General features: G+C 38.3%; 1 protein-coding gene across 2 annotated transcripts in view; it reads right to left on the bottom strand.

The window, feature by feature from the left end:
• Positions 1-14,164, bottom strand: part of ANKRD28 (ankyrin repeat domain 28) — a 118,992-nt gene that overhangs the window by 85,817 nt on the left and 19,011 nt on the right. Inside the window, exon 2 of one of the 2 annotated variants that reach the window (XM_039549059.1) lies at positions 8,996-9,089. The exons of the other annotated variant lie outside the window; for it this stretch is intronic. Within the exon in view, the coding sequence (XP_039404993.1) occupies positions 8,996-9,037 (42 nt within the window). The 5' untranslated portion in view covers positions 9,038-9,089. The remainder of the gene's footprint in view (positions 1-8,995; positions 9,090-14,164) is intronic. 2 annotated transcript variants of the gene reach the window in all.

The following is a 14,164-nucleotide window of genomic DNA, read 5'->3' as shown; positions in this document are numbered from 1 at the left end:
CTGAGCAAGGAGAAACACAGCTGCAGACAAGAATCTTCTCTGCCTGCTTCAAACCTTGCAAGAAGTCCTCCCCACAATACCCACCAGGGAAACAGCTCTCAGAAGGGCTCTTACACATCACTGCAGAGTAAGAGCATGTACACAACCTTCAGTCCTAGTTACTTTTCCTATCCATTTTTCAATCCTGTATTTAGAAGATTAAAAAGCACTTTGCTTAAAAAGTCTATTACCAAATGAAATTTTATAAAATGTAACAGAGCATTACTTTAGAATGCTAATTAAATTTCTACCAGCCTAGAAATCTGCTTGTAGGTTGCCTTTTTTTTTTTTTTAAGTGACATTTGAAAAAGTGTACGACTGATTTTAACTGCTGGTCACCAGACAGACTCTTCACTCCTCCCTTCCCCACATGATCCTTGCACATTCACATCCCTGTCCTGAGCCAGCACAGGCAACTTTTATGACCCATCTGCCCCTATTTACTTTTTTTTTGCTGGTGAATTGGTGTGAGCCAGCTCCCCATGGGCCTGCACTGACACAGAACAGTGGGAGCGTTCAAACTGCTCACTGCAACAGACAGTGATAAGATGGCTTTGCAGACCCACATCCATCAACCATGTATCAGAACTACTCCATTCCTTGTATTCCTTAAAATATCTCAAAACAGTTTTAATGACACCTCAAGTTTACCCAACTTGGACACTATTACAACCAAGTATATTACTCCTTAAATTCTTTCCAATTACACAAAACCAAAGTTATGCAAAGAATTCAAGTTTCTCCTCTCACGATTCAGTATGAAAATTGTTCCTAGTAAATTTCCTTAAAAAAAAAAAACATTTTGTAACATAGAAATTTCACATATTGTGTTAATCAAACTGTCCCTACAGTACAAACAGTATTTATAAAGCACATGGCTTTATAAAGAAAATACTAGAGAATTTTAGGGGTCAGACTTCAAAAAAAGCAGACAAAACCCATTATGTATCCAGAATCAACACATGAGCAATTTATGTATTAAATACAAGCAAAACAAGGTAGTTACAACTTTTAAACAATTATCCATACATGAATTAAAACTTGTGAGTTTGGGAGGTTTTTTTGTGTTGGTTTTTTTTTTTTTTTTTTAAATCAGGATTATTTTGGGCTTCATTTCTTCCAAAATCTCCCTAACACTGGCTTCAATCAGTGATTTATTCAATTAAGACGACACCTAGAGGAGAACTTGTAAAGTAAATTTTGGCATTCCTAAGAGCCAACAAATTGCATTATAAAGGAATATTATCATACAGAATCAGAAAGATTGTATCAAAACACAATACAAAATACACAATACACATGAGCTGCATATTACTTATTCAAAATATTAAGAAAATTAACTTCTATACATCCTTGCCTCTAAAACTCTTTTAGGATTAGGTATCTTAGAACCTACAGATAACCAAACCCCATCCAGTAAGTAAGTGGGTATAAAAAGGGAAAGTATTTGGTCTAGTTTTGTGGCAAAAATGAGGCCACAGGACATCTTGTATGCAATTGTTTTCTACCACTTTTTGGAAAGGCAACTTTTATAAAAGCATTATGAAAAACTAATACCAGGTTTCTATAAAAAATATGTATGTTAGGAACACTTCAACATTTAGTAACAAGAAGTCAGTAATATGGTTAGGAATAGTTCTATTTGTTTATGTCTTACATACCAAGCTGTGGAGTGTCTTCTTCCCCAAAAAACACCTCGTGCAACCAGCATGCTCATAATGTAGAGCAATGAAGAGAGAATACCACTGAACTCATGAACTGGTTTGCAAACTAAACCAGAGTCTAGAAATACATAAATAAACTTACACATCTTGTTTAAAAACCACCACACAACTATGAAAGTGTGACCTTTAAGTCATGCAGATACAAATTTTTGTAGCCTTGACTCAGCTGTTGTAACCTTCTCCCCTGGAGATTATTTCAGGCCATAGAAAATAAGGGCAACCAACTATTTTTTCAGAAGGAAGTGTTGCTCTCCAAGTTTCTTCTTGAATGTACACTGACACCTCATGGCCATTTAAAAAGTGTTTAAGGTCTACGCTCTCTTAGTTCTGCTTTTCTCTCTTTTTTAAAAACTCCAATTAATTTCTTTTTCTTCTAATGAAATGTTGTCCTCTTTGGAAATGTAGATGGCATTATTTGGTCTATTGCTCATTTTCTCTTAATAAGAAGCTACTTAGCATTAATTTTTGATGAGCAATGAGGAACTCTGCCCCCCACAAACACTGAATCATGGAAGACAGAAGGACTAGGTACCTCTTCTCTCCAGCTTCAGACCCTCCAAACTGCAGAGAAGCAACCACAGCTGCTGTAACTCTTCACAGAACAGAGACCAGGAAGATAAATAGGACTACTGCCATATGAAGAATGAGACCCAAAATGTTCCTCCCCAAATGACAGAAACAGCCTCTGGATAAATTTCTGGCACTAAGCAAAAGCCTTTCACTCTTTGAAGTACATGAAAACCTTCATAGTTACACACATGATTACCTAAGAATATTAACAAAATTCACTACTTCCAGTTCAATTTACAGCAAAGTAGCAACAAGCTTTATTTAGCAATGCTGCACCATAGAAAACAAATGCAAAAGGTGGGCTTCTCTCCAGATTCTCATTCTGGAAGTAGAAGTGTGTTACTTCTCACTCTTTCCAACAGGCTGACATGTATGAAAAAAACCCACCAAACCTCTGCCTTGCTTCTTGATTGAGGCAGGAAAACAAAAAAACCAACACCACACATCAAAGAAAAACTCTGTGGCAAATCTATATAAATAGTCAAGTCACACACTACATATCTCAAGACAGATAATCTGACAAACTACTCCTTGCTAACCAAAATTATAAAGTCTTCAACTGTGAAAAATAAAGACTAATTTAGATGTAATAGGCCTATAATGTTATTTGCTAGGGGTATTACCAACTCTTTTAAAATACTGTAGAGCTAACTGAATTAACATTATCCAAGAAATGTTAAAATCTATGGGAAAAAAGACTCATTCTTTTCAAATATTTATCTTTACCTAAATATGCAAGACAAAGCCATTTAGATGGTATTGTTAGGTCTTAAAAACGAAAAGCAGCTATGTGATATAATTTCTTTAGAGATGCTACTTCAAATTTCTTGACCTTCTAAAAAAGAACACTTGAATTCTGTTCTCTAAAGTATTTATAACATCAATGAGCACAATATTAATATTTCGGCAAAATCTGCAAAACTTTCCATTAAAAAAAATAAAATTTTTAAAAGCAAATGTAAAAATAAGCCTTTACTCCATCTCTTTTCCAAGCCTGAAGGAAGAGGAAAAGATTCTCAAGCATTTACTCTTTACTTAATACAAGCTTTGGTTTACGTATTTTGAAATGGAATTCCTGCAGCATTAAAACGTAACAAGAAGGACAAAAAAATTCACTTTCCATACCAGAGAAACATCCAATCAACTTCTCGTCCCACAGAACTGGCTTTAACAGAGGTGGAACAAGCAAACTACCAATCAGCATATTTTTACAACACATTCCCTCCCACCCCTGCCAAAAAGCAGCAGCTGATAAATGCCATTCATCGTGGAACGGAGCTTATTTTTTAGTCATTACTATCACCATCTGGTCACAAATAGTCACATTTATAAAAGATTAAAATGAGGTCATCTTGAAGTGCACACTGGAGAAAGGATCTGAGGTAACACACTTAAAAATAAAAACTTATTTTGCTCTGCATTATTTGCATTAAAGAGCTACCACAACATCTGCACAAATGCTAGACCACACATACTAACTGCCACAGGCATCCAGCTTTTAAATTCAGCCAAAATTCAGATGCAGGTTTTCTGTATCACGTGCCAGAATCAAGGGGAAAAATAAAAAAGAAACCAACCAACCAACCAACAAAACCCCAAATCAACAATGAACCTCTACCCACCCAGTATTACTAAGACTAGGAGAAAAATAAATTTTGTCTTTATCTGTTTAATCCACACTTATAGTAATTTAAGTTACAGCACCCTAAGTGTTATATAGCAGCAGAGTATTTTATAGCTGGTACTGAAATTCTGAAAGGTCAAAGAAAGAAACATGCACCATTCTGGTACCCATTACACACAAATAATGGATTTGTTAAAGTCTCTTATCTGTACATGACCAATGTTTTTAGATAGCTTGTAGCTGTCTGGTGACCCAGTTTTCTGAATAATTTACCCCAAAAGAACAATTTCCAGGCATAAACAATTCCCATAACATGTAAAAAGTGGACTGCATGCTCCACCCAAAAAGCAAACACCCATCTTTCAGCAAGTGCATTTTGGAAATACTGTAGCTAGCACTGTATTTCCAATATTTCTCAATAAGGACCTGCATCACTTTTGTATTGGCACAAGAGCAAAACAAGGTTTACCAGCTACCATGGTTTTCAGTTTTTAAACTAAACCACTATAAGCCATGATCTTCACAGCCACTTCAACCCCAAGAAAGATGTGAGGAAGAGAGGGGGAAATCAACACTTCTCCACAGGACATTTGTCAGGACACTTTCCTCTAACAGTATGATTTGCATTAAAGTTGCTCTAGTTTGATTCCATGATAGGTCAGTCAAGAAAAACAACCATCAGACATATAAAACTGTAAAGATCAGATGAGGGGACAGATCTGGAACCTCATCTTCACACAGGCCCCAAATTATAGGAGACACCTACATCACGAAGCAGCATGGTCTCCAGATTTCTAGCATGTGATGTTAAGGAACTAAGAGAAGATGCAGCTCTTCAAAACTGTAAAAATACAACTGGTACCAGCAGTACAAAACAGAACCCACTTTACTATTACTACCAAAAGACATTTAGCAGCATGATTAAAGAGGTATAAAATATACTTGATCTTGAATTCAAGATCCTCAGGGCAGCCAGGAGGGTGCACAGCAAGCTCCCTACCTCGGATGAGAGGAGGGCAGACTTTGGTCTCTCCGAGGATCCCCTTGGTAGAGTGCCATGGGATAGAGCCCTAGAGGGAAGAGGGAAGCCCAAGAGAGCAGGATGATACTCAAAGATTGTCTCCTCCAGGCTCAAGAGCAATGTATCCCTACAAAGTTCAGGAAATAGTGAACACCAGAAAGCCTGCATGGATGAACAAGGAGCTCCTGGACAAACAAACTGAAATGAAATTCTGAATATAATTTACCTTGAAACCCTGGAAAGACATAATCATCCTAACCATATGGTAACTATCACAAACTGAACACTTCTGTGCAAATCATAGCAGCTACAGAAACATTCAGACAAAACAAAAGGAGTACAGTGGAACCATGTGCAGTCCCATCTAATCTCAACAGGAATGTGTCTTACAAAAGAGGGCTTTATCAAACAGTCCCAGTTTTAACAATTTTGCTGCAAATGCTGCAAGTATAGTCAGGAATACCCACAAGCAACACTTACCAACCAAAGACACTTTTAAGCACTGCGATTTAAGGGTCTTGCAAAACATTACTCACAAGGCAGATGGCTTCCATTGCACCCCTACTGGGAAGCCTCCAGCAGCCATACCCAGGCCCTATATGGACAGGACCAGAAGTATCCCATTTGCTGGGGACTTGGACTGCCAGGCTGTCCAAGATCCCAAGAGGGTGAGATCAGCTCTGGGTGGGCTGTGAAAAACATGTGACTACTACTCACTTCAGTTTTACAGACTTGCCCATACAGAGTTCCAAGACAAACCACAACTTTTGGGTTTGATTTTGAAAGCCACATGTTTAAGCAGTAGAAATGCATGAAGAAGGATTACTGTACAAGCATGAAAGGTCTTAATGAACCAAGCAAGGTTCATGTCCCACACCATTAAAGCAAAAACTTCCAGCAACTGAAACTACCATTTCATGACAATTTTCCTCATCCAGCACAAGAAAGCTGATGACTGGAGAGAGAAGCACTGCAACTACTTCCTCTTACATCCAGCAACAATTCCTCTACTTAGAAATCTATCAGACTATCATTGATGCCTTAGGTTTTAACTTCTATATTTTTCAAATTCTGTACTGCTTAGTGTGTAACTCTGAAGTTTCTTGTAGCCTGTTAATTTCTGCTCTCTCATGTTAGGTAGACATAACAAAGCCTCTCCCGGCCTGCTCTTCAAGGATACCCAGACCGTCCTAGGCCCAAAAAGTATAAACCAAAAGGCCTCTAAAGGGAGGCAAGCAGAGGGGAATTACATCATTAAACTGAAGCTTTAATTGGAGAATTAACCCTGATATGCCAATGAACCAAAGTGATAAAAGTGTGAAGAACTCGTGACCTGCTGTCCATCTTGGGGTCCATCTTGGCAGTAGCCTCTGGTTCCCCACGGGGTATCTTTGAAGGCCTTTCACATAAATACCTACCTTATTTCCTTACTCCTGTCTAGTCTCTGTTTCTAGGAGGCCTCTCAAGGCATCTTCATGAACTTTTAGAATGCAAAGTTCTACCAAAATTGTCTTAAAATCAGTTACTGCTCCCAGAACCTGGTGCTTTCAAACTAAAATAACATGAACAACGCGTGTTTTCATTACTGGCAAGAAGTATTACTGCTGTTTGTTTCTATGTCGCAGGCTACATGGAGGTAAGTGCAACAGGGTAAGAACATGCTAAGTGACAACAGCCTCCAATTTTCTAACCTGGTGGTAGCAACACAGAAAAAAAACCACACAGGCGCTGCTTCTTTCAAAGTAGAGGTCTTCTTCAATACAGAACCAGCACAGTAAAAAAAACCAAATTAATTAGAACTCGTGAACATGCAGCCTGTTGGTCAAAACTGGCCTTCTCAGCTTTTATTCAGCAGTAATAATCTCAAATTATGTACACCAGCTGTTTGAGTAAATTTTACTTCTGAAGTTAAGCATTAAAAACTGCAACACTTTTCCAAAACTCCAGAATAGTCTACATATAATCAGTTCTACCTCAATAGACGTGAAAAAGATGGAATTGACATCTTCTCTAAGCTCTTATGATTTTTTTCACTATGCCAAGTTTACATGTATTTCCCTCCATAAGTGTTTCAGCTTACCAAGAAAAATCAACAAAAAAGAGTGTAACAGCTTAAAAGTGTTTTGCCCCCCATCAAGAGCAAAGCAACTACTTCTTTGAGGCCCACATAAAAAAAACTTTACAGAAAACCTGTGCAAATTGGGAAGAACAGTCGTTTTATACCACCAAAGCACTTATGCAAGCAAATTTTAATTTAGACTTTTGCCAACAGGGACTACTTTGTTAAGAGAATCCATAGATACTACACTGGCAATAGTAGGTAGCATAGGATAATCTCCTCTAGGGAGATTCTAGCCCTAGGGAAGAGCTTGACACTAATGCTCTTTTTACAGTTTCAGAACTACTTTTATGTGTAAAGAGTCTTGATCTATTTTCCCGTGCTAGGAGGAAGAAAGAAAGTAGCTGAACTGGTCTAAACCAAAAGGCAATAGACCAGTCAAGAGTCACTCTTGCAGTTAAACAGGAAAAAAAAGCTTCAGTCAAAAAAAAAAAAAAAAAAAAAATCTGTCATTTCAAATTAAACAGTGATGTTTAGTCTTGAAACTGGGACATATAAAACAGAGTTCAGAATCTGAAGCAAAAAAAACCCAACATATAAGAACTTACAGTGAATGCAACTGCAGGTACAAAGCTAAAACACCCATGGCACTAAAACAGTAATGGAAGTCTACTTGTGTTCTCTTAAAGGCTTTCATCACCAGTCACCTGCTGTATCAACCTAAACCAATTTTTCTCATGGCCTTCTAAAATCCAGATAGTATCAAAATAAATACAGTTAACAAAAAACTGCCACAATCCAGATGACCTCAAACAGTTTACTTGCTTCCATGCTATCAAAGTTAAATTACAGGCTTCACATACTGACAAGTTTCACTTTTTTTTGCTTATCCATTTTATTAACATGCCAAAATAGGTAGTTACAGTAGCTACCTTTGTCCAAACATACAAAGGACAGAAATGTTGCACACAAAACACTAGCTCAAGGTACTCAGTGTACTGGTATTGACTAGGACAGAGGTTAATTTTCTTCACAGTAGCTGTAATGGGGCTGTGTTTTGGATTTGTGATGAAAACAATATTAATAATAGAGGGTTGTTTTAGTTACTGCTGAGCTGTGCTTGCAGAGCACCAAGGCCTTTCCTGCTTCTCACAATGCCCCACCAGCAAGCAGGCTGGTGATCTGAAAGCTAGAAGGGACAGAGCTGGGACAGCTGACCCCAACTGACCCAAGAGATATCCCATGCCATACGAGATAACGCTCAGCATATAAAGACGAGGGAAGGAGGACAAAGAGGAGTTTTTGGAGTGATGGCATTTGTCCTCCCAAGTCATCATTATGTGTGATGGGGCCCTGCTTTCCCGGAGATGGCTGAACACCTGCCTGCCCATAGGAAGTGGTGAATGAAGCGGAGAATGAATTCTGTTGCTTGGTTTGCTTCCATGCACAGTTTTTGCTTTCCTTATTAAACTGCTTTTATCTCAACCCATGACTTTTCTCGTGTTTATGTTTCTGATTCTCTCCCCCATCCCACTGGTGGAGAGTGAGAGTGTGCCTCCATGGGGCTGAGCTGCCCAACCGGGATCAAATGAAGCTAGAAAATGGCAGAATTAAGGTAACATACAACCTTGATATATTTACCTTAAACAGAATAAAGACAGTGCTTAATTACACACCCCTACTACTTTGTAAGTTAGGGGCATAAGTGTTTTTTAATTAAAACGTCTATCCACAATACCAGTTCCCCAAGATCTCTAAACACTTTGGATACTCCTTTATGAATCAGTTCTGTAAGGGGGACCAATGAAACTTATGTCATAGAACCCACAATGGATTTCATTGAATTTACTTAGTTTTCTATTTTAATAAATAACACAAGCACTCGAAGAACATTAGGAGAACAAGGAAATACAAACAGGAAACAGAACATTTAATGAAATTATACAGAAGCGTCTTACCCTGTAAAATGCCACGTGACTGTAGTAGCCTTTACGCATCATGAGACAGGAACACTTACACTGGAGTTGAAATGGCCACAGGCAAAATTAATTCCTAATTTACAGGAAAAAAAATTCAGAACTTAAATCCTCTTTGACGAGGTTTAAATATAACCCAATATATCACATGCTGGATATATTTTACAGGAACAACTACTGTCACCCTAGAAGTAAACGTTTTAAGTATGCTAAAACTGTTGCAATGGTTTACTGAGGCAAACAAAACTGTATCTTGGGTAATTATTAATTTTTTCTTTTGCAAAATAAGAAGCACAGCTGGCATATTGATAGTCCAATACTTCAGGACAGAACTGGCAGCACAGTCAGCAACACGTGACGTTTCCTGTGCCAGAGAAGAGATCTCTGGAAGCTTCAATGTATTTATATAAACAGTTTTAGTCTTTATTACTATTGGGTTTTACTGACGGATTTCCTCTCTGTGTATCAAAACAAATGAATCACTCTTTTCCCCTCCTCCTCTTATGCACAATATTTACAAAGAAAGCCTAGCTTGCATGGATGCCTCCCTTCCACCTGAGGAGGGGCAAACCTCTAAAGATTCAGCTTTCATAGTTGGGAGGGGATAGAGAATGCAAATGGAAAGGTAACAGCTGTGGCAAGCAGCTACAGAACCATCCAAAATAACTGCATGATTACAACATTGTTTAGATGAGTTTTAACAATAAATTAATTTCTCAGGTCAAAAAACAATCCTCAGTCACCTTTCCAAACTGGGTGGAATAGCACGGGACATATTCAGCCCCAGCAGAGCCAAGAACAAAGAGGGACTACCGCTGTAGTTACATGTCCCCAGTGTTTTCTTTGTGCTGTCACTGCATTTACCTTACTGTCCCATAAGCTGACCTACAGAGACCAACGGGCAGAAAGCTAAAACTGTTTTTTGTTAATTCAGCCCCCAAACTTGCCTACTGTAAGATCTGCTGAACACCAGTGCAAGAAAACAGCCAGGAAACTCCCAAGGGAGGGATATAAAGGGAGATGCCTTTTCTTGCAAGGGCTTGAAATCTTTGTAAACTGCACTTAGGATGGATTTGCTAATCTCTGCAAATGTGCCTTGGCTACTGGTCTCATCTACAAATCAGACCTTTAATCGTATTCCCAAATAAAGTTGTAACTAAAGTCTTAAACATCTTAACTTTCTTAGAAAGAAAGTATAATTTCACTGCTATGCAATTTTTATAGCGCTGAAGTCTGTAAGAATCAGAAGATAAAGAGTATAAACCATCAGTGGCAATGCATCATCTTTTCTCTAATTTCTGCACCCACCATCATTCCTGTCCACACATAGTGCCCAGAAGGTCGAGTAGACAGCACACCTCAGATGTGTGAGCTGCACAGACGTGAAGTCACGCCCAGCATCCCATGACCACCCCATTCCACCTGCAACACTCTCCCCTTAGACACACAGACATCCTTTATTTTAACAAGCAAAGCAATTTTGGCATAGATTAGCAGAGTGAAGAATTTGGAGCACTTTGAGTATTGCTCAGAGTATTGGTTTAATAAACCGTTTTTATAAGATTGTTCATCAAAAGATACCCTGAAATGTCTAAATGTAGGATTCAAACATTACTTCTCTTACACATTTTCATCTGCCAAATATTGTTTTTTGATCTCAGCATTTTTCTGCTTGATGTTTATGCTCAGACATGTGCTTACATTGTATTGTTTTGGATTGAAGATTTCCAATCACGGAATCACAGGATGGGTGAGGTTGGAAGGGACCACAGTGGGTCATCTGGTCCAACCTCCTCGCTGAAACAGTTATCCTAGAGCACATGGCACAGGATTGCATCCAAACAGTTCTTGAATATCTCCAGCGATGGAGACTCCACAATAATTTACAGAATCCAGAATATGTAAACTGAACAGCAGAACGCTGGGAAAAAACCCCAAACTTAGTTTTGACAGTTCTTTTATCCTAAAAATTTTCAGTCAGATTTTCCAAGCAGTCATGTCATTCTGAATAATAATTGGGAATATTGTACGTGAATGTACCAAGGGTGTAAAGTAATATTCTAACTTTTTCAGTTTGAAAGAAAGAAAAGAGAGTGATTAGTGGAAATCACTCTTAAAAAGAAAAAAAAAACCAAAACAAAAAACAAGAGCAGCAATATCAAGCCTTGTCACTTGGTGGCAGCACACCAAAGAAAACCAAAACACTCGAGCAAGACAACAAAATTTCTTCTCAGCACCTACCTTCCTTTAACATCTCCCCTACAGGTGCCAGAATTCCTGGAAGGCTCTAGTCACTTCACATATTTAAGGCAGGCACCTAAATTTTTAAGACTACTGACTTCACATTCACGGAGATACTAAAGGCTCAAAATTAAAAGAGCTTTACTTCAGTCTTTCTGACATGTTTACAGGTTCACCTACCTTCACCAAAATTGCCAGAAACGTGCTAAATAGTATTCCCAAACAGGTGCAGGGCTGAGCAAGCAAACAGAAGCACTACTTGAAAGCCTGACATCCCAACAGTTCCTACAAACTGAACAAAATAGGGGGCTCTGAGTCAGATGCACCATCGATTTGGATTTCGTGCCATCAGAAAAGGCCTGACAACACACCAGAAAACTCATTACAGTCCAACATCTCTTCCACCAGCTGAAACTCTGGCCAGCATCACACATGAAGGGCAATACCGCATGCAGTAAGTACCCAACAGTGCTATTGTAGTCAGTGACAATGAATGAGAACCAATAGTCTTTACCCATTTAAATAATTGATGTTAACCAAAGGTTAGATTTAATTAAATTAGTAATATTTAATAATAATTAAATAATTTAGCAAACACTTTCAAGAAACATTTGAAACTACTACTACCGAAGCAGGAAAGAGATGCAATGAGAACACAAATATCTGCTGACTTTCTTCTCCTCTGAGTAATGTTGTAGCAAAGGCTCGTTTATCCAAGGGGCAACAGGCTTGCTATTATCTTTTCTCTCAAACTGGTCTTCTACACACAGATGTACAAAGACATACAAACTGTGCAATGTCTTATTTCTGTAACCCCATGATAAACAGCTTTGTTTTGCCCTATTTGTAATCTACATGCCAAATTTACCAATGGCTAATAGAAGATTACCATATGCTATCACATCATTAACACACAAGTTGTAATCACAGTTCTATTTTCTATATATTAGATCTTTATTAGTATTAACTGCAAGATTTAAAACACAGTCATTTCTTAATAATGATCCCATACAAAAGCAACTAACAAAGCCTTTATAGCACTGAGGGGTTTTTGTACCAAACCCAAGATGATATTATCCAAACAATTGCTTTCTGGAACGAAGAATTTGAGTTTAAAAGAGCAAAGTACTCTTATTCAAGCTTCAGGGAGATAAAGTCATCAGTTTAAGCCAAATATTAGGAAGTAAGTGTGACTGGTATCACAGGAGAGTGATGGTGATAATAAATTCAAGTAGAGGAGATAAGCTCTCCCTCCTTTCCCCCTACCTAACCAAACAGCTTACTATTGTCTAGTATACATGCAGGCTGGTAGGGCCCTTCAATTTTATCAGCTTCATTAAAACTGCACTTTCAGTGGGACACACACGAAACAACAGCCTAATCCAGCATCGCAGCAAGAAGATAAAATGGAGACCAAGGGAGAGAGATAAAAGTGAACACAGAAGGCAAGAGAAGCACAGCAGTTTGCCATCAGAGGGAGTACGAGCCTTAAACAAGAGTGGTCAGCTTCCAGGTGGGAGCAGACACACAGCTCTGCTGCAATTATGAACACCTACACAGGTTTAAGGGAGGGCTGGTCCTCCAAATTTTTGTTGAGAAAAAGCATATATGTGAAAGAGCTGCAAGAAAACAAAGTTTTTGTTGAAAAACAGAACTGCTATACTATTTTATATGTAGAAAGACATAGCCATGGAACAATGAAAACTTCAAACTTCTGCCCATTTAAATTACTAATATTAAAAAAAAAATAGGAAAAATGTGCTCCTGATCCTTTCTTTCAGTAAACTTACTATCTTAAAAGAAAAAAAAACCATTCTGTATCGCAACGTGGAGCTTGATTTTGGGCCTGACTGAAATGAAAAGGGAAACACTAAACAAATAAGGCACATGACTATATATCAACCTGCACTTTATCCCAAACTCTCAGCTCCACTTTGGTGCTGTTCAGCGCCAAACGTGCCTTCAACACACTGGATGCTCCTCAACATTACCTGTAAGAGCAGATCCTCAGCTGAGGCATGGAGAAAAGATTGGTGAATGATTCCATGTAAAAAGAAATAATATTCCCTCACCACCCACCACCACTCACAAGTTTCTAAGATTTCTTTTCTATCCCTGCTCCTATAGAGAGAAGATAAACCATGCAGCATATTCAAGACTGCCAGACAAAGTCTAGACAACAATGAAGCGCTATCAGACCCACTCTGTCTCAGAAAGGAAAATGTTTGCCCATTTACCCATGTCCCCAGTTGCAGAATACACCAACTTCCTCAATCACTAGGAAAAAACAGTTATCTATATTACAGAGGTACTGAAAAAGTATCAGAGTAGGTCTACAGTACCTCAGTGTATTTTCTACCTCCAAACGATGGAGCCGTTCAGTTGCTCATCTTCATTTCTCCAATTTAAAAGTGGCCTCAGCAAAATCAGCAGAGGTCTGGCATCTTTTAAAAACAGTGTCAATTGCATTTTAGTCATAGGAAACAAAAAAAGAGACTGCTTCCCTAATTTTAAAAGGAAGGTGAACTAAAATCTGATTAGATCATAGCAAGATAACTCTCGTTGGGGTGGGGAGGGAAACACTCTTTTTCACAGCAATCAAAAGCTGGAGGCACATACTTGGTGCTAAGTACTGTTGCCTGCTTAGGACAAGTGTAAATGAGTCATACCATCTGTACTCACATTCAAAGGATAGTCTGGCAAGATAGCAGGAAGAACACAAAGCAATATGACGCTCTGCTCTTAATGCTATGGATGCAATTAAGCTGGGAAGTAGAGGAAGACTTAGCAGTTAAACTAAGAACTACCTACAGTGACAGACACTGAACACCTTATTCTGTGAATTTATAATTATTTGTAGAATTCTACACAGAAATCTATAGTACAGAGGTGCCTACAAATTCACATATA

The sequence above is a fragment of the Corvus cornix genome, chromosome 2 (genome assembly GCF_000738735.6).
Source record: "Corvus cornix cornix isolate S_Up_H32 chromosome 2, ASM73873v5, whole genome shotgun sequence".
Lineage (NCBI taxonomy): Eukaryota > Metazoa > Chordata > Aves > Passeriformes > Corvidae > Corvus > Corvus cornix.
Note: the sequence above shows the minus strand (reverse complement) of the source record. Positions and strands in the feature narration are given on the sequence as shown.